Source organism: Convolutriloba macropyga, chromosome 3 (genome assembly GCF_964194025.1).
Source record: "Convolutriloba macropyga chromosome 3, txConMacr16.3, whole genome shotgun sequence".
Taxonomy (NCBI): domain Eukaryota; kingdom Metazoa; phylum Xenacoelomorpha; order Acoela; family Convolutidae; genus Convolutriloba; species Convolutriloba macropyga.
In genome coordinates, this window is record NC_134470.1 from 3,307,594 (window position 1) to 3,333,101 (window position 25,508).

A 25,508-nucleotide genomic window follows, 5' to 3' on the forward strand; every position below is an offset into this window, starting at 1 on the left:
AAATTAACTCTGATGACTTTATTTTTAAACGCGATGTTCATATGTTACTTTAGTGAGTTCTCGTTTTCTTCAGTTTTTTTTGTTCCGACCCCAAAAAGCTTAACCCATAATCCATTTTCTCTTAAAAGACTAGCATTTTTGTATTTGGGGTCAAAAACGAAAATAAATTAACTCTGATGACTTTATTTTTAAACACTTTGTTCACATATTTTTTTAGTGTGTTCTCGTTTTCTTTGGTTTTTTTTCGTTCTGACCCCAAAAACCTTAAACCATAATCAATTTGGTCTTAAGAGACTAGCTTTTTTGTGTTTGGGGTCAAAAACGAAAAAAATTTAACTCTGATGACTTTATTTTTAAACGCGATGTTCATATGTTACTTTAGTGAGTTCTCGTTTTCTTCAGTTTTTTTTGTTCTGACCCCAAAAAGCTTAACCCGTAATCCATTTGCTCTTAAAAGACTAGCATTTTTGTATTTGGGGTCAAAAACGAAAACAAATTAACTCTGATGACTTTATTCTTAAACACGATGGTCATATTTTTCTTTAGTGTGTTCTCGTTTTCTTTGGTTTTTTTTCGTTCTGACCCCAAACAGTTTAAATCATAACCCATAACCAATTTCGTCTTAAAAGACAAGCAGTTTTGTGTTTGGGGTCAAAAACGAAAAAAAATTTAACTCTGATGACTTTATTTTTAAACGCGATGTTCATATGTTACTTTAGTGAGTTCTCGTTTTCTTCAGTTTTTTTTGTTCTGACCCCAAAAAGCTTAACCCGTAATCCATTTGCTCTTAAAAGACTAGCATTTTTGTATTTGGGGTCAAAAACGAAAACAAATTAACTCTGATGACTTTATTTTTAAACACTTTGTTCACATATTTTTTTAGTGTGTTCTCGTTTTCTTCGGTTTTTTTTCGTTCTGATCCCAAAAACTTTAAATCATAATCAATTTGGTCTTAAAAGACTAGCTTTTTTGTGTTTGGGGTCAAAAACGAAAAAAAAATCACCGCTTTTGAATTTATTTTTAAATACGATGTTTGTATGTTTCTTTAGTGTGTTCTCGTTTTCTTTGGTTTTTTTTCGTTCTGACCCCAAACAGTTTAAATCATAACCCATAACCAATTTCGTCTTAGAAGACAAGCAGTTTTGTGTTTGGGGTCAAAAACGAAAAAAAAATTAACTCTGATGACTTTATTTTTAAACGCGATGTTCATATGTTACTTTAGTGAGTTCTCGTTTTCTTCAGTTTTTTTTGTTCTGACCCCAAAAAGCTTAACCCATAATCCATTTTCTCTTAAAAGACTAGCATTTTTGTATTTGGGGTCAAAAACGAAAATAAATTAACTCTGATGACTTTATTTTTAAACACTTTGTTCACATATTTTTTTAGTGTGTTCTCGTTTTCTTTGGTTTTTTTTTCGTTCTGACCCCAAAAACCTTAAACCATAATCAATTTGGTCTTAAGAGACTAGCTTTTTTGTGTTTGGGGTCAAAAACGAAAAAAATTTAACTCTGATGACTTTATTTTTAAACGCGATGTTCATATGTTACTTTAGTGAGTTCTCGTTTTCTTCAGTTTTTTTTGTTCTGACCCCAAAAAGCTTAACCCGTAATCCATTTGCTCTTAAAAGACTAGCATTTTTGTATTTGGGGTCAAAAACGAAAACAAATTAACTCTGATGACTTTATTTTTAAACACTTTGTTCACATATTTTTTTAGTGTGTTCTCGTTTTCTTCGGTTTTTTTTCGTTCTGATCCCAAAAACTTTAAATCATAATCAATTTGGTCTTAAAAGACTAGCTTTTTTGTGTTTGGGGTCAAAAACGAAAAAAAATCACCGCTTTTGAATTTATTTTTAAATACGATGTTTGTATGTTTCTTTAGTGTGTTCTCGTTTTCTTTGGTTTTTTTTCGTTCTGACCCCAAACAGTTTAAATCATAACCCATAACCAATTTCGTCTTAGAAGACAAGCAGTTTTGTGTTTGGGGTCAAAAACGAAAAAAAAATTAACTCTGATGACTTTATTTTTAAACGCGATGTTCATATGTTACTTTAGTGAGTTCTCGTTTTCTTCAGTTTTTTTTGTTCTGACCCCAAAAAGCTTAACCCATAATCCATTTTCTCTTAAAAGACTAGCATTTTTGTATTTGGGGTCAAAAACGAAAATAAATTAACTCTGATGACTTTATTTTTAAACACTTTGTTCACATATTTTTTTAGTGTGTTCTCGTTTTCTTTGGTTTTTTTTTCGTTCTGACCCCAAAAACCTTAAACCATAATCAATTTGGTCTTAAGAGACTAGCTTTTTTGTGTTTGGGGTCAAAAACGAAAAAGAATCACCGCTTTTGACTTTATTTTTAAATACGATGTTCGTATGTTTCTTTAGTGTGTTCTCGTTTCCTTCGTTTTTTTTTTCGTTCTGACCCCAAAAACCCTAAACCATAACCAATTTCGTCTTAAAAGACAAGCATTTTTTTGTGTTTGGGTCCAAAGACGAAAAAAATCAGTCCTGATGCCTTTATATTTTGAATACGATGCCTCTATTTTTCTTTTTCGTGTTCTTCTTTAGCTGTTTTTTTTTCGTTTTGACCCAAAAACCGTCTACTAATACTTTACTTGCCTTTACAAAATGATTAACTTTTCTCTGGGACAAAAACGAAAAAAAAATCAGTTCTGATGCCTTTATATTTTGAATACGATGCCTCTATTTTTCTTTTTCGTGTACTTCTTTAGCTGTTTTTTTTTTCGTTTTGACCCAAAAACCGTCTAATGATACTTTACTTGCCTTCAAAAAATGATTATTTTTTCTCTGGGTCAAAAACGAAAAAAAAATCAGTTCTGATGCCTTTATATTTTGAATACGATGCCTCTATTTTTCTTTTTCGTGTTCTTCTTTAGCTGTTTTTTTTCGTTTTGACCCAGAAACCGTCTAATAATACTTTACTTGCCTTTAAAAAAAGATTAATTTTCCTCTTGGTCAAAAACGAAAAAAAATCAGTTCTGATGCCTTTATTTTTTGAATAAGATGCCTCTATTTTTCTTTTTCGTGTTCTTCTTTAGCTGTTTTTTTTTCGTTTTGACCCAAAAACCGTCTAATAATAATTTACTTGCCTTTAAAAAATGATTAATTTTTCTCTGGGTCAAAAACGAAAAAAAATCAGTTCTGATGCCTTTATATTTTGAATACGATGCCTCTTTTTTTCTTTTTCGTGTACTTCTTTAGCTGTTTTTTTTCGTTTTGACGCAAAAACCGTCTAATGATGCTTTACTTGCCTTTAAAAAATGATTAATTTTACTCTGGGTCAAAAACGAAAAAAAAATCAGTTCTGATGCGTTTATATTTTGAATACGATGCCTCTATTTTTCTTTTTCGTGATCTTCTTTAGCTTTTTTTTCGTTTTGACCCAAAAACCGTCTAATAAGACTTTACTTTCCTTTAAAAAATGGTTAATTTTTCTCTGGGTCAAAAACAAAAAAAATCAGTTCTGATGCCTTTATTTTTTGAATACGATGCCTCTATTTTTCTTTTTCATGTACTTCTTTAGCTGTTTTTTTTCGTTTTGACCCAAAAACCGTCTAATAATACTTTACTTGCCTTTACAAAATGATTAATTTTTTCTGGGTCCAAAGACGAAAAAAATCAGTTCTGAATGCTTTATATTTCGAATACGATGCCTCTATTTTTCTTTTTCGTGTTCTTTTTTAGCTGTTTTTTTTCGTTTTGACCCAAAAACTGTCTAATAATACTTTACTTGCCATTAAAAAATGATTAATTTTTCTCTGGGTCGAATACGAAATAAAAAATCAGTTCTGATGCCTTATTTTGAATACGATGCCTCTATTTTTCTTTTTCGTGGACATCTTTAGCTGTTTTTTTTTCGTTTTGACCCAAAAACCGTCTAATGATACTTTACTTGCCTTTAAAAAATGATTAATTTTTCTCTGGGTCAAAAACGAAAAAAAAAATCAGTTCTGATGCCTTTATATTTTGAATACGATGCCTCTATTTTTCTTTTTCGTGTTCTTCTTTAGCTGTTTTTTTTTCGTTTCGACCCAAAAACCGTCTAATGATGCTTTACTTGCCTTTACAAAATGATTAATTTTTCTCTGGGTCAAAAACGAAAAAAAAATCAGTTCTGATGCGTTTATATTTTGAATACGATGCCTCTATTTTTCTTTTTCATGTACTTCTTTAGCTGTTTTTTTTCGTTTTGACCCAAAAACCGTCTAATGATAATTTACTTGCCTTTAAAAAATGATTAATTTTTCTCTGGGTCAAAAACGAAAAAAAAATCAGTTCTGATGCCTTTATATTTTGAATACGATGCCTCTATTTTTCTTTTTCGTGATCTTCTTTAGCTGTTTTTTTTCGTTTTGACCCAAAAACCGTCTAATAATACTTTACTTGCCTTTAAAAAATGATTAATTTTACTCTGGTTCAAAAACGAAAAAAAAATCAGTTCTGATGCCTTTATTTTTTGAATACGATGCCTCTATTTTTCTTTTTCATGTACTTCTTTAGCTGTTTTTTTTTTCGTTTTGACCCAAAAACCGTCTAATGATAATTTACTTGCCTTTAAAAAATGATTAATTTTTCTCTGGGTCAAAAACTAAAAAAAAATCAGTTCTGATGCCTTTATATTTTGAATACGATGCTTCTATTTTTCTTTTTCGTGTTCTTCTTTAGCTGTTTTTTTTTCGTTTTGACCCAAAAACCGTTTAATAATATTTTACTTGCCTTTAAAAAATGATTAACTTTTCTCTGGGTCAAAAACGAAAAAAAAAAATCAGTTCTGATGCCTTTATTTTTTGAATACGATGCCTCTATTTTTTTTTTCATGTACTTCTTTAGCTGTTTCTTTTTCGTTTTGACCCAAAAACCGTCTAATGATAATTTACTTGCCTTCAAAAAATGATTTTTTTTTCTCTGGGTCAAAAACGAAAAAAAAACCAGTTCTGATGCCTTTATATTTTGAATACGATGCCTCTATTTTTCTTTTTCGTGTTCTTCTTTAGCTGTTTTTTTTTCGTTTTGACCCAAAAACCGTCTAATAATACTTTACTTGCCTTTAAAAAATGATTAATTTTACTCTTGGTCAAAAACGAAAAAAAAATCAGTTCTGATGCCTTTATTTTTTGAATAAGATGCCTCTATTTTTCTTTTTCGTGTTCTTCTTTAGCTGTTTTTTTTTCGTTTTGACCCAAAAACCGTCTAATAATAAATTACTTGCCTTTAAAAAATGATTAATTTTTCTCTGGGTCAAAAACGAAAAAAAAAATCAGTTCTGATGCCTTTATATTTTGAATACGATGCCTCTATTTTTCTTTTTCGTGTACTTCTTTAGCTGTTTTTTTTTCGTTTTGACCCAAAAACCGTCTAATGATGCTTTACTTGCCTTTAAAAAAGGATTAATTTTACTCTGGGTCAAAAACGAAAAAAAAATCAGTTCTGATGCGTTTATATTTTGAATACGATGCCTCTATTTTTCTTTTTCGTGATCTTCTCTGGCTGTTTTTTTCGTTTTCACCCAAAAACCGTCTAATAAGACTTTACTTGCCTTTAAAAAATGGTTAATTTTTCTCTGGGTCAAAAACAAAAAAAAATCAGTTCTGATGCCTTTATTTTTTGAATACGATGCCTCTATTTTTCTTTTTCGTGTTCTTCTTTAGCTGTTTTTTTTCGTTTTGACCCAAAAACCGTCTAATAATACTTTACTTGCATTTAAAAAATGATTAATTTTACTCTTGGTCAAAAACGAAAAAAAAATCAGTTCTGATGTCTTTATTTTTTGAATAAGATGCCTCTATTTTTCTTTTTCGTGTTCTTTTTTAGCTGTTTTTTTTCGTTTTGACCCAAAAACCGTCTAATAATAATTTACTTGCCTTTAAAAAATGATTAATTTTTTCTGGGTCAAAAACGAAAAAAAAATCAGTTCTGATGCCTTTATATTTTGAATACGATGCCTCTATTTTTCTTTTTCGTGTACTTCTTTAGCTGTTTTTTTTTCGTTTTGACCCAAAAACCGTCTAATGATGCTTTACTTGCCTTTAAAAAATGATTAATTTTACTCTGGGTCAAAAACGAAAAAAAAATCAGTTCTGATGCGTTTATATTTTGAATACTATGCCTCTATTTTTCTTTTTCGTGATCTTCTCTAGCTGTTTTTTTCGTTTTCACCCAAAAACCGTCTAATAAGACTTTACTTGCCTTTAAAAAATGGTTAATTTTTCTCTGGGTCAAAAACAAAAAAAAATCAGTTCTGATGCGTTTATATTTTGAATACGATGCCTCTATTTTTCTTTTTCGTGATCTTCTCTAGCTGTTTTTTTCGTTTTCACCCAAAAACCGTCTAATAAGACTTTACTTGCCTTTAAAAAATGGTTAATTAATCTCTGGGTCAAAAACAAAAAAAAATCAGTTCTGATGCCTTTATATTTTGAATACGATGCCTCTATTTTTCTTTTTCGTGTTCTTCTTTAGCTGTTTTTTTTTCGTTTTGACCCAAAAACCGTCTAATAATACTTTACTTGCCTTTAAAAAATGATTAATTTTACTCTTGGTCAAAAACGAAAAAAAAATCAGTTCTGATGCCTTTATTTTTTGAATAAGATGCCTCTATTTTTCTTTTTCGTGTTCTTCTTTAGCTGTTTTTTTTTCGTTTTGACCCAAAAACCGTCTAATAATATTTTACTTGCCTTTAAAAAATGATTAACTTTTCTCTGGGTCAAAAACGAAAAAAAAATCAGTTCTGATGCCTTTATTTTTTGAATACGATGCCTCTATTTTTTTTTCATGTACTTCTTTAGCTGTTTCTTTTTCGTTTTGACCCAAAAACCGTCTAATGATAATTTACTTGCCTTCAAAAAATGATTATTTTTTCTCTGGGTCAAAAACGAAAAAAAAATCAGTTCTGATGACTTTATATTTTGAATACGATGCCTCTATTTTTCTTTTTCGTGTTCTTCTTTAGCTGTTTTTTTTTCGTTTTGACCCAAAAACCGTCTAATAATACTTTACTTGCCTTTAAAAAATGATTAATTTTACTCTTGGTCAAAAACGAAAAAAAAATCAGTTCTGATGCCTTTATTTTTTGAATAAGATGCCTCTATTTTTCTTTTTCGTGTTCTTCTTTAGCTGTTTTTTTTCGTTTTGACCCAAAAACCGTCTAATAATAATTTACTTGCCTTTAAAAATTGATTAATTTTTCTCTGGGTCAAAAACGAAAAAAAAATCAGTTCTGATGCCTTTATATTTTGAATACGATGCCTCTATTTTTCTTTTTCGTGTACTTCTTTAGCTGTTTTTTTTTCGTTTTGACCCAAAAACCGTCTAATGATGCTTTACTTGCCTTTAAAAAATGATTAATTTTACTCTGGGTCAAAAACGAAAAAAAAATCAGTTCTGATGCGTTTATATTTTGAATACGATGCCTCTATTTTTCTTTTTCGTGATCTTCTCTAGCTGTTTTTTTCGTTTTCAACCAAAAACCGTCTAATAAGACTTTACTTGCCTTTAAAAAATGGTTAATTTTTCTCTGGGTCAAAAACAAAAAAAAATCAGTTCTGATGCCTTTATTTTTTGAATACGATGCCTCTATTTTTCTTTTTCATGTACTTCTTTAGCTGTTTTTTTTCGTTTTGACCCAAAAACCGTCTAATAATACTTTACTTGCCTTTACAAAATGATTAATTTTTTCTGGGTCCAAAGACGAAAAAAATCAGTTCTGAATGCTTTATATTTCGAATACGATGCCTCTATTTTTCTTTTTCGTGTTCTTTTTTAGCTTTTTTTTCGTTTTGACCCAAAAACTGTCTAATAATACTTTACTTGCCATTAAAAAATGATTAATTTTTCTCTGGGTCGACTACGAAATAAAAAATCAGTTCTGATGCCTTATTTTGAATACGATGCCTCTATTTTTCTTTTTCGTGGACATCTTTAGCTGTTTTTTTTTCGTTTTGACCCAAAAACCGTCTAATGATACTTTACTTGCCTTTAAAAAATGATTAATTTTTCTCTGGGTCAAAAACGAAAAAAAAAATCAGTTCTGATGCCTTTATATTTTGAATACGATGCCTCTATTTTTCTTTTTCGTGTTCTTCTTTAGCTGTTTTTTTTCGTTTCGACCCAAAAACCGTCTAATGATGCTTTACTTGCCTTTACAAAATGATTAATTTTTCTCTGGGTCAAAAACGAAAAAAAAATCAGTTCTGATGCGTTTATATTTTGAATACGATGCCTCTATTTTTCTTTTTCGTGATCTTCTTTAGCTGTTTTTTTTTCGTGTTGACCCAAAAATCGTCTAATAATACTTAACTTGCCTTTAAAAAATGATTAATTTTACTCTGGTTCAAAAACGAAAAAAAAATCAGTTCTGATGCCTTTATTTTTTGAATACGATGCCTCTATTTTTCTTTTTCATGTACTTCTTTAGCTGTTTTTTTTTTCGTTTTGACCCAAAAACCGTCTAATGATAATTTACTTGCCTTTAAAAAATGATTAATTTTTCTCTGGGTCAAAAACGAAAAAAAATCAGTTCTGATGCCTTTATATTTTGAATACGATGCCTCTATTTTTCTTTTTCGTGTTCTTCTTTAGCTGTTTTTTTTCGTTTTGACCCAAAAACCGTCTAATAATATTTTACTTGCCTTTAAAAAATGATTAACTTTTCTCGGGGTCAAAAACGAAAAAAAAATCAGTTCTGATGCCTTTATTTTTTGAATAAGATGCCTCTATTTTTCTTTTTCGTGTTCTTCTTTAGCTGTTTTTTTCGTTTTGACCCAAAAACCGTCTAATGATACTTTACTTGCCTTTAAAAAATGATTAATTTTTCTCTGGGTCAAAAACGAAAACAAAAATCAGTTCTGATGCCTTTATATTTTGAATACGATGCCTCTATTTTTCTTTTTCGTGTTCTTCTTTAGCTGTTTTTTTTTCGTTTTGACCCAAAAACCGTCTAATAATACTTTACTTGCCTTTAAAAAATGATTAATTTTCCTCTGTGTCAAAAACGAAAAAAAAATCAGTTCTGATGCCTTTATTTTTTGAATAAGATGCCTCTATTTTTCATTTTCGTTTTCTTCTTTAGCTGTTTTTTTTTCGTTTTGACCGAAAAACCGTCTAATGATGCTTATGCTTTACTTGCCTTTAAAAAATGATTAATTTTTCTCTGGGTCAAAAACGAAAAAAAAGTCAGTTCTGATGCGTTTATATTTTGAATACGATGCCTCTATTTTTCTTTTTCGTGATCTTCTTTAGCTGTTTTTTTTTCGTTTGGACCCAAAAACCGTCTAATACTTTACTTGCCTTTAAAAAATGATTAGTTTTTCTCTGGGTCAAAAACGAAAAAAAAATCAGTTCTGATGCCTTTATTTTTTGAATACGATGCCTCTATTTTTCTTTTTCATGTACATCTTTAGCTGTTTTTTTTTTCGTTTTGACCCAAAAACCGTCTAATAATAGTTTACTTGACTTTACAAAATGATTAATTTTTCTCTGGGTCAAAAACGAAAAAAGTCAGTTCTGATGCCTTTATATTTTGAAAACGATGCCTCTATTTTTTCATGTCTTTAATTTAAAAAACTATGTCTTCAAATTTTGTCAGTGTTTTTATACTTTTTGGTCGCTTGCGGCCAATTCATTGCTGTAGTACTCTTTTTTAACTGAGTATAGGAAAACAGCTTTTGTAGCTTTTTTGATGTCCTGTTGATTTTTTTGCAAGCAAGGCCGGCTATTTTTGACATTTTTTTTCGGCCATTTTTGACGTTGTTTTGGCTATTTTTGACGTTTTTTTCGGCCATTTTTGACGTTTTTTCGATCAGTTTTGACGTTTTTTTCGGCTATTTCATACCTTTTTTTCGGCCATTTTTGACGTTTTTTCGGCTATTTTTGACGTTTTTTTCGGCTATTTTTGACCTTTTTTTCGGCCATTTTTGACGTTTTTTCGGATATTTTTGACGTTTTTTTCGGCTATTTTTGACCTTTTTTCGGCCATTTTTGACGTTTTTCGATCAGTTTTGACGTTTTTTTCGGCTATTTTTGACCTTTTTTTCGGCCATTTTTGACGTTTTTTCGATCAGTTTTGACGTTTTTTTTCGGCTATTTTTGACCTTTTTTTCGGCCATTTGAGACTGGATTAAGACTTGGCAAGTCTTGGCCAAGACTTGGATTAAGACTTGCCAAGTCTTGGCCAAGACTTGGATTAGACTTGGCAAGTCTTGGCCAAGACTTGGATTAAGACTTGCCAAGTCTTGGCCAAGACTTTGATTAAGACTTGCCATGTCTTGGCCAAGACTTGGATTAAGACTTGCCAAGTCTTGGCCAAGACTTGGATTAGACTTGGCAAGTCTTGGCCAAGACTTTGATTAAGACTTGCCATGTCTTGACCAAGACTTTGATTAAGACTTGCCATGTCTTGGCCGAGACTTGGATTAGACTTGGCAAGTCTTGGCCAAGACTTTGATTAAGACTTGGCAAGTCTTGGCCAAGACTTTGATTAAGACTTGCCAAGTCTTGGCCAAGACTTAGATTAAGACTTACCAAGTCTTGGCCAAGTCTGACAAGTCTTTAATGTGTTATGATCATAGCTCTGAATCAGTACTGATACCTAGACTTGGAATTAGACTTGTCCAGTACTGATAATGACTTTATCAGTAAGTAGTACGGGAAGTACGGGATCTGACACGCGTTAAGTACGGGTACGAGTAAGCGTTAAGTACGGGATCTGACACGTGCATTCGCTCATTTCTGTTCTGCACAACGAACTGTACAGATTAAATTACATTCTGTTATGTGTCGCCGCAGTAACCTTTTACTCTGAATCCTGCTCTGCCCAGTGCAACCCAGGTTGAGGTGCCATCCGGAAGTGACCCCTGATCAGACCGTGCCAGACGAAAGTTACCTCTGATCAAACCCTCCCAGACCAAAGTATCCTCTGATCAGACTAAAGTGCGCTCGAAACACCGTGTGCGCTCTAAGTGCGCTCAAAACTGTCTCTGATCAGACCTTCCCAGACGGAAAGGACCTCTGATCAGACCATAATCAGACCATTGTCCAGACGATTGTGCGACCATGGCCCAGTTCAAACCCAGACCATTGTCCAGACGATTGTGCGCTCAAAATCACTTCTGATCAGACTATTGTGCGCTGAAAAGTTACTCCTGATCAGACTATTGTGCGCTCAAAATCACCTCACCGCACGAATTTTTTTATAATTTATTCATTTCATACAAAATGATGTTTGCATTATTATATTCATCTAAAGAAAAGACCATTCTAAAAGTATTATTGCTATGGAAAAGATAACCCAACTGCTGAGTAAAAAATTATTTAGTATACATTAGTGCATATTTCCAACTCAATGGATAAATTTAGACAGCTTTCCATATAACACATCGTATTCTACAATTAAACAAAGTCTCCTTGTAAGGGGACTGACATGTTCAATCAGTTGGACCCCTTTGGTTCCGATCAAAGACATCAGACTCTAGATCCGTCTGTGATCAGAATGTTGCTTTTTGTTGCCTCTTGACAGAGCCAACATCTCTCTGTAAAAAAAAAACAAAAAATCAAAAAAAAAATTCCGCGCTCGAAATGGTCTCTGATCAGACTAATGTGCGCTTGAATCCGCATCTGATCAGACCATTCCCATCCTGAAGTGACTTCTGATCATACCATCCCCAGACCAAAGTGACCTCTGATCATACCATCCCCAGACCTAAGTGACCTCTGATCATACCATCCCCAGACCGAAGTGACCTCTGATCATACCATCCCCAGACCGAAGTGACCTCTGATCATACTATTGTGCGCTGGAACCAAATCCCAGACCCTGTAATTTTGGTCTGGGAACACACCGTGTGCGTTGGACTTGGTATGATCAGAGGTCACTTTCGGATGGCACCTCAACCTGGGAAAATTTTCGGACGCCATTCTATCAATCGCCGGTCCAAAGATGACGGCTTGCTTACTCCCTAATACATTTCGTTTATCAAATTTGCAATTTTTGCAAATATTTACTCAATAATCCCAAATTACAATTATTATGTACAAATTGTATTTTCACAACATCAAATTTGTAAACAAATGATTTTAGTAAATAATGCTATTTGCTCAAATTTAGAAGCAATCGCCCGAGTTTGTTCCGGTTGAGTTCATCTTATAATACCGATTTGTTTTTTTAAAAATCAAATATTAAAAACTGTTTTTAAGTAATTGTAAAACAATGCATTCTTTCAGAAACAATCATAAATAAATGAAATTACGTACTTCACTTTAAGCTATAACTCTTTAAACTAGAGCATTTCATCAATTGACCAATGAAGCACAAATGGTGTAAGAATCGTCCGCATGCTCAATTTGGTTGGCATGGTTCATACGTAGGAAATTGTTAAACGTACGAAGTGTTTTGCTTTTTTTATGCGAAAATATGAGCGTTTTGTTCATAAAGCTTTCAAGCGTTGTGATTGTGTCCTTCTTGTTGGAATATGAAACGTACTTTTTTTGGAAAAAATCTGTAAGAATATGGGAATATATTGAAACTGTTTCTTAGTTCCATGACAAAACCAGTTGGACAAACATAAATTAACTGTTTTTTTTTTCAATTGTCGAACATCTATGCAAATTCTGTGGATTAGGTCACGTTCATAGGACTCTCAAATGTTGTTTTTAACAAACTTAAATAGTCTCAATTTAAAGATCTTTTCGTTTAAATTTAAAGATCTTTTCGTTTAAAGCTTGTTTTTAACAAACTTAAATAGTCTCAATTTAAAGATCTTTTCGTTTATATTTTCTGTTTTTAAGTTTTTGCCTTGTTCTTCCCCTTCAGAATAATTTTTCTTTCCGTTTTCAAATGTTAGCGTAGAGTTTTTGACAGGGTTATAGATTTCAGCAAAAGTGGTTCGAAACAAAACAAACCGACAATTTCCGACGTTTAAGAAATGAACATGCCTGAGATTCCAAAGAAAAAAAAACGTACGTGCTTTTTCTGTTTCTGTCTATCTAAAACCGCAAATACCGACATTTTCTTACAGTTAAAATCGACAAATTCTGAATAAAGAGAGATTTTTTCTTGCTCTGTGATTACTCTGATTGAATTTCGACTTCCTTTGTACGTTGTGTATGTATATGCATCACGTGGGGATTTTTTTGAAGCAGCTAGTTTAATTTTTAGATTAAGTTTGGAAAAAGTGCTTTTCCTAAACCATATTAACAATTTATTGTACAATTGGGAGCCTTTTTGACCATTTCAATCATACATAACTTCAGTAACTGGTGTGAAATAATTGGTTGAATTGAGCTCCTATGTTTTTTTCCGTGGCTATTGGCATCGGCAATAGCAGTTTAAGCTTGTTTTTAACAAACTTAAATAGTCTCAATTTAACGATCTTTTCGTTTAAATTTTCTGTTTTTATGTTTTTGCCTTGTTCTTCCTTTTTTTCCGTTTTCAAATGTTAGCGTAGTTTTTGACAGGGTTGTGGATTTTAAGTTCGATCAATTAAAGCTTTGATAGCAGATTTAAAAAAAACAAAATGATTGTTTCAAAAGTTGTCAATTTTTGTTCTTACTCAGATTTTATGTGTTTTACAGTGCTTTCAGGTGTCCCTTAGGTGCTGAATCAATCAACAGGAACTGTAAGCTGTGTTGGGAACAGTTTTTTTAGACTTCTAGACTTTTTAGTATACAGCAAAATTTAATAGAAAATAACTGATTCTTTAGGATTTGTTCTTTATCTATTTCTTTTTGCTCAATTTTTCTAACCTTTGAGATGTATTGTTGGTTATATTTATTCAATCGTTTGATAATCAATTGTTGGGCTAAGTTGTTTTATACCTGACAACCATGCTTCTTGAGTTGCCACTTAAAGAATACAAAGAAAATTTTTTCATAATTTATTTACTCCGGTTGTTGTATCATATTGAATAGTATAATAAAACTAACAGATGTACCAGATATTTGTCGGCTAGTGCAAATTTTGTTTTACTTTTAGTCACTTTCGGAGTCTACCGGCTATTTTTTTAAGATCCGTACACACATTTTGACGATTCTTGAAGTCAAATTGGAGTAGTGATTTTAGTCACGCGGAAACAGGAAGTGAGCGAAAAAGCGAGTGGTATTGGGGCGTGAAATTGTTTCTCTCGAATTTTAAATTAGACTGAGAAAATAGGTTTTGAACGAAAAATAATTCTCTCTCTAGTCATTTTTTGTTCACATGCGTCATTTTTTCCCTGATTTTCACTGTTTTTTTCTTCAATTTTTATGATCGGATTTTTTTCTAAATAGCTCTTCCAACACATTCAAAGTCCATTTTGCATCTAGTTGTTTGTTTAAATGAAATCCTTGAATTGTAGGCCAAGACTTGTCCTGCTATGTTTTTTTTGAAATCGCAGGCTCAAGATTTCACAATATAGGGATTTATTCTCCGAAATCAAAATAGAACCTGAAAATTATAATACAAAGACAAGAACTAACTGTTCCCTCTCAGCCTTTTCTCTCAGAATTTGGTCCTCTTTCTCAGCCATCAACTTTGCCATTCTCTCTTTGACAGCATTCACCTCCTGTGCCTTGACCTCCCCACTTTCTTCCGCTTCTTTTTTCACCCTCTCCAGCAAATCCCGCATGTTTCCCAACTCGTATTCCTTGTCCTTCTTCATTTTGTCAACAGCCCGTTCCAAATCTTCTTTTTCTCGTTTTGCTTCGCCTGAACATACATCAATCAGTGTTAATTTTTTCTGGCAATTTAAACAAATTTTGTTTATGATCTTTTTCTTGTGAATTTCCATTTAAAAAATCTGTTGAAAAACTACCTTTGCCATTTTTTTCTGAAGAAAAGTGTCCCCGTAATACCTAAGCAAAACGCAAAAAAACGCAGTTGTTTTGCGTTTTGCTTAGGTATTCCCCCCCTCTCATTACTGTAATTATACCCTAAAGCTGGGGGGGGCATACTTTCCTTCAGAGGGGAAATAAAATGCTAGAAACCCTAACAAGGAGGCTACTTAATGCGCGTTTTTACATGGTGTTCCGACTCGCGCTCATCTACATTTTTTACTTAACTGTCTTTTGACTTACATTTTTGGCAAAGAGATAACCAAAAATAAATGTTTGAGTTGAAAAAAATTCTACACGTCCAAACTATTAATTGAATTAAATAATACCATGCCTCAATAGAACAAGATCTGCCATTAAAAATACTACGAGAAAAAAATAACAACAAAAGAGCAAAAACAAAAATTTCACGGCAAAAACTCTAAATATCTAAATTTAAATACACCTAGTAACAAGGTCAAATTACAATCAGACAAAACCCTAACTACACATATTTAATTTTTCCTAACTACACAGCTGATGAATTTTTCCCTGAAGGAGGCTAGGTAACAAGTCTACAAAAAGAAGAAATAATGAGGTGAAACTCAAAAATCAATCAACATATTTCAAACCAAATAATTTCAAAAGTCTGAAAAATCATTAGCTTTTAACAAAATAATTCCAAACAGATTAACTAAAACATCATAATGAAACCAATAGGCCTTGACTTTGGTTAGACTCAGCCATCGAAATGGTTTAAAAAAGCAGAAAAACTCAAAAAAAATTACGAACAGCAAATTACACACATTGCGCGGAAATACATTAGGAAGCCATTGAAATCATTAGCTATTATCTGATTATTGTGTATTTTCATTTCAATTCTATTTATACTAATTCAGCTAAAAATATACTGAATGAGTAAATAAATTCAATTAAGACACATTTGAAAACCATTGGGAACTGTTATTACGCGTTAAATAAAATAACGAAAACTCGTGCATCGAAGTCATAACAATAATAGTTAGAAGATGAAACTACTAACTAGATTAATTTCGGTTGAAATAGAAAAGAAGAGGATCCGGTCATTACTGAGACTGACTTACATTTCACGTAAATAAGTTTAAGATCGGTAAATGTTGAAAAAAAATTCCCGGAAAATCATTTTTAAAGTCTTAACAGCCATTAAATTCAATAGTTTCCAACGGAAGTCAATAAATACGCTAAGTTTTGCCTCAGTTGGAGGACAATGGTATTCTTCATGCACAGATAATCAATAGGACATTACAATAAGTCTTATGACTAAGGAAACAGCAACAAATGTAGGCAAAATCCAAAAATTCAGAAGAAAAGTGCAAGAAGAAAGTGTCGAAGCCATTTAAACCATAAGTTTTTCTCTGAAATTTTTATCCAAAATCCATTTAAAGTCTTCTCTAGGCCATTGGGAGACATCAATATCAAGATAATGTCATAAGATTTTAAGAGGAACCAATAATAAGAAAAATATTAAAAACTTTTCTAAAAAATTGAAATCTTGTGGCTTTGATGTCATATAACAAATAATTGGAAGATATAACCGCTGATCAGATTAATTTTAGTTGCAATAAAAACGTATGACAGAGTTACAATTCGAAAACAAGTTTGGTTAATTTTTAAAAAAAATTTTCGAAGAATCATTTTTAAAATTTTAACAGCCATAGGTTCACATAACGCTCATTACAAAACCTGTTGCACTTTTAATCAACCAGTTTACGCCATATGATGTCAAAAATTTAGTAAAACCTCAAAAAGGATATCAAAATTTTATTTAAAATTACGAAAACTCGGAGTCAAAGCCAAAAAAAAAACATGAAAACCTTGAAAACAAACTTTTTGTTGATTGGACTTCATTAGTCTGTAAATCAGGTTTGTCATTAAAGTAACCTCGATATGAAAAGTGACTAGTAACTAGATGATTTAAAAAAACAAAAAAATTTGAAAAGTTCTAAAAAAAAGAGCTCTCAAAATAAATTCAATTTTTTTGGTTGTACAGCTGGGGGACCAAATGGTAAAAGTTGGTGTGATTTCATGCTGAACATTAAATTTTTTTCATAAAAATATAGGGTGTTAATTTTTGAGTTCAGTATACCATACAGTTAGGGCTATTTTTCGGGGTTGGGTGTCTGTGTTGTTTGGTGTCCCGACGTTTGATGTGAAAAAAAATCTGTTTGAAATTACAATTCTCGGATCTATTCTGCTTTGCCCCCCCAGCTTAGAGACCGGAACTAGTCTTTAATCGCCTTTCTCCTGTTAGGAACTCAAAATTGATTCATTTTATGGCGTGAAATTTAATTTTGAATTGACATTTTTTTTGAAAAAAAAAAAGGTCTTAATTTGATAAAAAAATTACACTAAAAGTAAACAAAATCATTGCAAATATCCGATGTTCACACAAAACTTCAAACCTCGATAACTCCTCCAAAATAAAAACTCAAACGAAATTCAAAAAAAAATTAGTTTCAATTTTTACGCTGGACGGGATTTTCAATGATACCATTCACTTTTCTCTATGATGAATATATCGATCGGTCGAAATTGTCTGAACAAAGAGAAGCCCATTTGAGTATATAGTTCCTCCCACAAGTGGGGTCGTAACAATTAAAAAGTAACCGATAGCGTATCGACATATCCACATCGTGTATTATTTTATATACTGAGCGTCAGACGTAAGTTAGCACCCTGTCATTATTGATATGTCAGATTCAGTGTTCGAAAAAAGAATTACACCAACTTTTAACAAAAATTTTTAATAAAATTATTTTAAACCACTGCTCCATTCAGCTGGTGATCTTGGCTGTTTCGTTTTGTTATAAAACAGAATGCTAACTAAGCAAATATCTCAATATCAAAACAAAAACTCTATCAAAAAAGTTAATAAAATTAAAGTTGTCTCCCATTAAAAGTTTTTCCACGTGTTTTCTTTTTCATTTTTTCACCGAATTTCCTTCTGCGATATTCCAACGCGATATAATTACCTTGTGAATTTGTGACAACTTACATATTATAAGTTGGCTTGCTGGACTTCGTCCTTTTGCAAGTGAGATATCTGGTAAGTTAGGATCCCGTTTAATTTCAAAAATACACAGCCAAAATCATTAGCGAAGGCAGGTATTAGTGTGAAATCATTTTCCGAACAAATGGTAAAAGTTGGTGTGAATTTATGCTGAACATTGAATTTTTATTTCATAAAACTATATAGGGTGTTAATTTTTGACGTTCAGTATACCATACAGGGAGGGCTATTTTTCGGGGTTGGGTGTTAGTGCTGTTTGGTGTCCCGACCTTTGATGTGAAAAAAAATCTATTTGAAATTGCAATTCTCGGATCTATTCTGTTTCCCCCCCCCCCAGCTTAGTTAACTTATTTTTTACGCCCCCAGGCGCATGTGCTATTTTTTACATAGTAAAGTGCTATGTAACAACATATAATTTGTAACTGGGGGCGTAAAAAAACACTGGGGGGCTGAAACAGAATAGATCCCAATTCTCAAAAAAAGACCTTTGAGTTTTTCGGTTTCTTTCGCTCTCTCTTCTTGAGATCTGGCTAGTTCTTTCTTCAATCGGTCCAGTTCATCTTGCACATTCACTCTCTGCTTTTCATTGTCAGACAACATCTTCTCGTAACTCTTCGTCTGGTCTCTGAACAGATTTAACATATAAGAAAAAATAATGAACAAAGTCAACCATTTTTTTGAAAACTATTCAACGTTATCATAGGAGGTCAAAATTATGCACGGTGAAATAAGTATGTTCATGTTCAGATCTGAAACTTTGAACAATTTTTGAGCCGGGCTTCATCGTGTATATCATCTCATTGTAAAGCTTTATGAACATGATTTTATAGAAACAGATTTAATATCTAACTCCTGAGCAGAAATCAAACTATTTGCTTTATTGCTATTGCATTGCACTAAATCAAAATAATCCTAAATTTTTTAGAAGCCTTTCAGCGCTTGTCTAAAAATGACAAATCTTACCTCGTTTAGTTTTGTTTCATTAATTTATGATATTTAGAGATTCAATTTTGATTAAAAAAAAGTAATGCGTGTTGATTCACAAGCAGTGAATTTTTTTGACAAAATTTTTTTAAACCTTTCAAAATCTAAAAATTTAAGATGTTCAAACATAAATCAATAAAAAATATTTAAAAAGTTTTCAAATGGCATAAAAGCTCTGACAAGAACAGCCGCAAATAAATGTTAAAGTAATTTTGTATATGGACTTAGGCCTCCACTTATAAAACGATCATGCTTGCCTGAAGTTGCGAATGAAAAGAATAGCGCAATTTTAATTGTAATCTCGATTTTAGCTGGACACCATTTTTTGCTTCTAGACATTACAGCAAACAAATTTTTGGAATGTGGAGTATAATTTGACCCAAAAATTTGCCTCTGGAAATAAGCTCGACCCAATTTCTTGTTTTTGGACTATACCTCGACCCATTTTTATGCATCAGGTTTTTACATTGACTTCAAAATCTTGCTTCTAGAATTTTTATAGACTCCAATTAAGCACACTCGATTTTAGTTCGACTTGAATGCTCGGCTCAACTTTTGCTTGACTCTCAAAATTGAATTAAAAATTGTCGAGTCAAGCAAAAGTTTATTCTTGAGTCTGCAATACTTTACATGCAATTTTATTGCTCACTAATGCTTATAACGTATTCAGCATGCATGCGTTTTCATCTTTTGAGATTCGGAGGAACCACCAATCTGCATTGTTTTTTATATTAGGCGACGTCATATTCTTGGGAGCAAAGACAGCTATATAAAGCCATATTTTCATCAATGCTAATGGAAAAAAGACCATTGAACCATTGAACCAAAACCTACCGCACTCATTAGAGGTATGGAAAATTAAGGTATGGAAATTTTCAAATTAAATCAAAATTTTTGTGTTTCCAAATGATATCCTAATAAATTGAAAGATGGAGGAGAGAAAAGTGCGTTGAAAAGATTAACCACGATTCTTTTACTAAGCAAAAAAATATCTTTTTATGCTTCCAGACAAGTTTACTGCTATTTTCGATAGAAATTATTTCAAAAAACCTAACGGATCCTAAAAACTCTTTTAAATTATATCTTCTATAATTATATGAGCTTCTGTAAAGTATTTTATTGGCCATGCCGCTGTCTTCACTATCGCGGTTAAAAATTTTGTTACTCGACCGTAATTAGTTGGGGTTGATTCTTAAAAATTCATCATTTTATGTTCATGATTTCAGTTCGTTAAATTTTTTTCTGCTATTTGAAATAGTTGTCACTGTTATTGTCCTCTAAAAGCCTCAAAATTTTACTTTTTTTCTACCAAGTGTGTGTGTATTTGTTAGCCGTAATAGCTAACGTACCAAACGGAATAGCAAACATAGCCTTAGCAACCGACCTCAATTTATTGTCGTAATCATTCCTAGCTTTGTCTCCCGCCTCTCTTATTTTTCTCAATCTCTCCTCTCCCTCCGATTCCAATTGGTCCATTTTCTGTCTGCTTAGTTTCAACTCTTCCTCCATTTGTTGTTTTTGTTTCTCTTTTTCCTCCCGTAATTTGTCCATGTCGGCCTGACAACAAACAAAAAAGCACAATGTTAATAATTTATCACAAATTTGATTTTTAAGGTGCTTAAGGTGTGTGAGAGTCAATCAAACCGAGAAAGTTCCCCCACTTTCTAGGCAGTCAAAAACTTCTAAATTAGAGATTGTGCCAAAAAATCAGATAGAACATTTAAACTGCATAATTGAAATACTAATCTGTGAAAGTTTCAAAAAACCAAGTTTTTGCAGTGTTGGTCTAGAGTGCCAAACTTTCCTTTATACAGTTCCACCTTTTGAGAACTCAAAGTGGTAAAAAAGACAAGCAAGTTCACATCAAAATTCAGATTTGTATTTCAAAGTGCTGCGTATGGTTCTAGACTGATGCGAGACTTTTTTAATTAACTTCATCAGAGTCGCTTAATCTATACAAATAGTTCATTTGTACTGTTAACTTTCCAAACACGTACTTATACTTCAGCTGGGGTCTAAAACAGTGATCTAAATACTTCGTTCGCACTCAATGACATCATCATACCTGCAATGCTCCTTTGTCCTTGGTGGCGTCATTTTTTGCTCTGTCCAATTCGTATTTCAGCTTCTCTAACTCGTTCTCTTTCGCACTCTAAAATATGATAAACCGGTAATTAACAATACTGATATGTAGTTTTTGGTACTTAATTGTAAGTGGGCAGTAAATGAGATCGATTTTTTAAGAGAATCCCTTTAAATAATCGTACATGAATGAGTATTTTATCTTCGCCGCCTTCGAACATTTCATATGAGAGAAATGACAATATTGCTCGTAGGTGATGAAAATCCGACCAATATGGGGAATTAGGCAAATAAGAGATAAATAAAGGCCATTTTGGTAATTAGATTTTTATATCCATCCTTAAATGTGTCAACTTGTAGATATAGCAAAGGACTGTATGGAAGGGATTCCCTGGTATGCAATAAACTCCTTTGAATTAATAGGATTCTTGATTTAAATAATACTATGTTGATTTCAATTCTATATGTATTTGAGTTTTATAGAGAAAAAAAGATAACGCAGATAATTTGATTGATACATATGCAGGCATTTCAAGGTCCAGCAGATCAAAATTGCAGCAAACTGAGGCTGAGCAAAAACAATTTTCAGCTTTTTTGGGCGAAGTGATTGTCGTACCCTGTATTTAATTTAGCACACTTTTAAAATTAAATGGATCAAACTTTTGTGGTCTACAGGGTAATTGATAAAAACAGAAAACACAAAGACCGAACTGAACTGTGCACACCGAACTTTGCTAAGTTCTAAATTTTCTGCAAAATCACCCAGAATTTAAATAACTTCAGATTAGGTCTTTCAAGCAAAAAACAGGAGCTGAATATGAGAAATTTGAACGAAAACGAAAAACAAAATTACCATCGAGGCTTCAAATGTCAGCTTTTTAATGTCGTTTTTGAAGACAGTAAAATCAGATAAATGAGTCACCTGGTCGTAGAAGTGGCTGTCTTGTATCAACCAGCACGCTAAAACCTGCAATTTTCTTCTTAAAGTTTCTGATAATGCCAGAACATAATTTTGAAATATTGCCACAAATTTATGATTTAGCTATTCATATTAATTGCAACCGAGAAAATTTTAGAAGAACGACTCGCGATAAGTGGATGATAAAGAAGTTTACTTGTAGGTACTATATTTCTGATATCTTAACTTTCCGCCAGCTGAAATTACTTTTTCTCACTCGGCGTCAGTTATATTTCTCTCAAAATATGAATGCAAAAATAAAAAGTATCTTTTCAACGGAAACATATTTTTTAAAACACTCATTGGCTGAAAAAAAACAGCGGAAAAATCCGATTTGTACAATTGGACATTATAAAATTGTTTAATGAAAACTTCAATCCAAAATATGCTGTCTCTCTTAGAAATTACAAGATATTTATGAGTTACAAAACAAAACAAAATTTACTTTTTGTGTGAAATGCAAAAAGTAGAACACAAATTTTCTCCTTTCCCTTTGAAGCTAAGCTAGGAAACCAATTGTCGAATCAAAGTGTTTAAAACGCTGGTGCGCTTGAACTAATGGTTACGCTACGTAAAATCGCCGAACTATAGCGAAAATCCTATTAACAATTAAATTCAGAAATCTTTATCATTTTGAAAAACCAACTAAGCTAAATTCTGAAAAACTGTCTTTTGTGCTTAGCATTTGTTGGTGGAAATGTACTAAAAATTACGAATATGACGAAATTCCCGACAGTAGTTCAGATAAAATTTTTGCTCTCTAATTGGCACTGGAAATGACGCATGTTTATGTCATGTAATTAAAAAAAAACTGAAATTATAATTTTGAAAAAAAAATGAAGCACCATTTCAAAGAAATTCAAATATTGCATGCTGTTTTTTTGTTTTGAAATCCTAAATAACCAGGAAAATAAATTAACGCGAATTGATAACTGTTTTCCTTTTTCTAATTATAACTCTTTCGAAGGTAATTCAAACCGAATTTTGTCTTTCCCAACTTTAAGCAATTATTAAAATATTTGGATGTTGTGGATCATCCATTTGTTTTATTTACGTGAGGATAGCGCTCGCATGTAGTGTGTAGTGTAAATCCGAGAAACGTGACAAGACACCCGTAACCTTGTTTTATGAGAAAAAACAGTTATCATCGAAAAACAAAAAAAATGATAGCTCGATAAATTTTTCAGCATGATTAAGCTTTGAAATTTCTGTTTAACGGAGTTTGCCAAAAATGACACAACTCTTTTTTAACACCCAAAAACTGAGAGAGCTGAGTGATCTTTTACAACTCTTCGAAGTTGACCTTTCTCTTGAGGCAAAAAAGTCAAGTAACACTGACTCGACACAGATTTTTCAAGCACGACACTGGCTTAACTTAAGCCGGGATGCCAGAACGTGTATGTATTGTCGACAGTAGCTTCTCACTAACACGGGATTATGTAATGTTTTCCTCTCTATCACCTGGATATGTTTCCTAAACCCTCATACTGTGTGCATTATTTAATTTTATTTTCTGTATGATCAAACTAATCGTTGTCTTTACACTACTAATTTGTAGCATAGCCTGATAAGAGACGCGACCCATTCTTTGGCACTATATATATATATATTATATATAAATAATATATATATAAACTTTCTTTTATTTATTCACCAAATGAGTGAGAGCTGAAAAAGCATCGCTTTATTTACATTATATCTAAACCCTATCTTAATACATGGCCATGGCGACGTCACCCCCCCCCCCCCCCCCCGACTGTCGTTCACTCTATTAGTACTTAATATACAATATATATATATATATATATTATATATATATATATATATATATATAGATAGATAGATAGATATATACATATATATATTATATATATATATATATATATATATATATATATGTATGTATATATATATATATATATATATATATATATATATATATATATATTTAAATATATATATATATATATATATATATATATATATATATACCATTCTAAGAGTCTATTATTCTATCAATTATAGATCGGCCTGACTTTTATAGTTGATTACCTGTAATCGCTGGTTTTCACTTTTGATGGCACTTATTTCATCCTCCATCTGTTGTTGTTTTTCCTTCAGTCTCTTCTCTTCAGCATCTCTCTCCCTCTGAGCTCTTTTCATCTCCTCCTCTTTCTCTCTCAACTTCTTCCCACTTTCTCCCTCCGATAGCTTTGCTTCTTCCTTCAACCTGCAACATCATAATATCATATTTCATCCCACCAAGGTAAACTAAACTTGACATATCTTAAAAAAGTAGATACAATTCTTGATAAAAGGAAACGTGATGAACTTGCAAGATTTATTCATAAGATCGAAGAAATGAGACTTTTTACCACATATTTTTAAAGACTTGTCAAAATTTTTCAATAGTAATTTTTGTAGGATTTCTGAAAGCTAGTCGAGTAGAACAATCTTTTTGCGTGTCATTTTGTTGGCATGTTTGTTTTCTCGGTTTGGTGTCTCTGTATCCTTATTTTCAAGCTTGTTCAATCGTATTTTTGCTTTGTTGGTTTTAATTTAGAAAATTAAAAAAAAATTAGTTGATTGTTCACATTTATCGAAAGCGTATAAATCCGCAATGCTGGGTAATTTCCCCAATTAAATTACCCAAAAAAAATCGAGCAAAATCTTTTTAATCTTTACGTGATCAATATAACTCAACAACTTTCTGTTTATAGGCCGGCCTCTCAGTTCGGATCCCGGGTCGAGGTGTCACCGCTAAAATTCGCTAAAAGATGTAAAATTTGAGGTGAATTTGAGTAAAAGTGTAAGATTTGCGCTCAATGCAATGAATGCGGTGAAAAAAACTTAAGCTTAAGCGGTGAACGAAAATTTTTCACCGCTACTTAAGCTTAAGCGAAAAAAACTTAAGCTTAAGCGGTGAACGAAAATTTTTCACCGCTACCAGCAAAATCCGGTGAAAAAAAATTTCAGTGCTACCAGCAGAATGCGGTTGGAAAAAATTTTTCATCACTACCAGCAGAGTGCTAATTTTCACCGCTGAAATCGCAAATCTTACATGAAATATTCACCGATAATTTCAACGCTTATCTTAAATTCACAGGAAAAATCCTGGAAGTAAGTGACAGATGGGGCAGTGGAATAAGAAGTTGTTGACATGCAGGAGATGAGAGGTTCGAACCCCTTTACGGCAGTTTATTTTTTTTAAAGAAATTTGGTGAATAAGGTGAAAAAATCGCCGCTAAAAACCGCAAAAATTCAGCGCATTCAACGCTCAAAAATAAGGGCGCTTTGCGGTGAAAATTTTTTTTTCACCGCTATTCACAGCTAATCCTACATTTTTTTTGACCAAACCTCGACCCGGGATTTTTAAGCAAGTTAAATCAAATGGGGGAGTATTTTTAAATCACAAAGCAGGCGGTCATTACATTTTGAAAAAAAACGGCTCTTGGTTAATATTTCATTCAGGCCGGCAGCAAAACCAGCAGATGGTCAGTATCTTATAACGTTTCGTCATACACCACGAATGTAGCGAATGTAGATACATAACATCATTTTTATCTCGGTTCTTTCAAAAACATGCAATAATGCCTCATTATCTTATCCTAAAATTCTGTGGGTATTTTTAAAT

General features: G+C 32.1%; 1 protein-coding gene across 1 annotated transcript in view; it reads right to left on the minus strand.

Moving 5' to 3' along the window:
* Positions 1 to 25,508, minus strand: part of LOC142335835 (uncharacterized) — a 115,648-nt gene that overhangs the window by 82,817 nt on the left and 7,323 nt on the right. Inside the window, exons 5-9 of the mRNA XM_075384163.1 lie at positions 23,927 to 24,104; positions 20,900 to 20,986; positions 20,219 to 20,391; positions 18,336 to 18,475; positions 14,469 to 14,697 (exon numbers count right to left, since the gene is read on the minus strand). Coding sequence (XP_075240278.1) covers positions 14,469 to 14,697; positions 18,336 to 18,475; positions 20,219 to 20,391; positions 20,900 to 20,986; positions 23,927 to 24,104 — 807 coding nt within the window. The remainder of the gene's footprint in view (positions 1 to 14,468; positions 14,698 to 18,335; positions 18,476 to 20,218; positions 20,392 to 20,899; positions 20,987 to 23,926; positions 24,105 to 25,508) is intronic.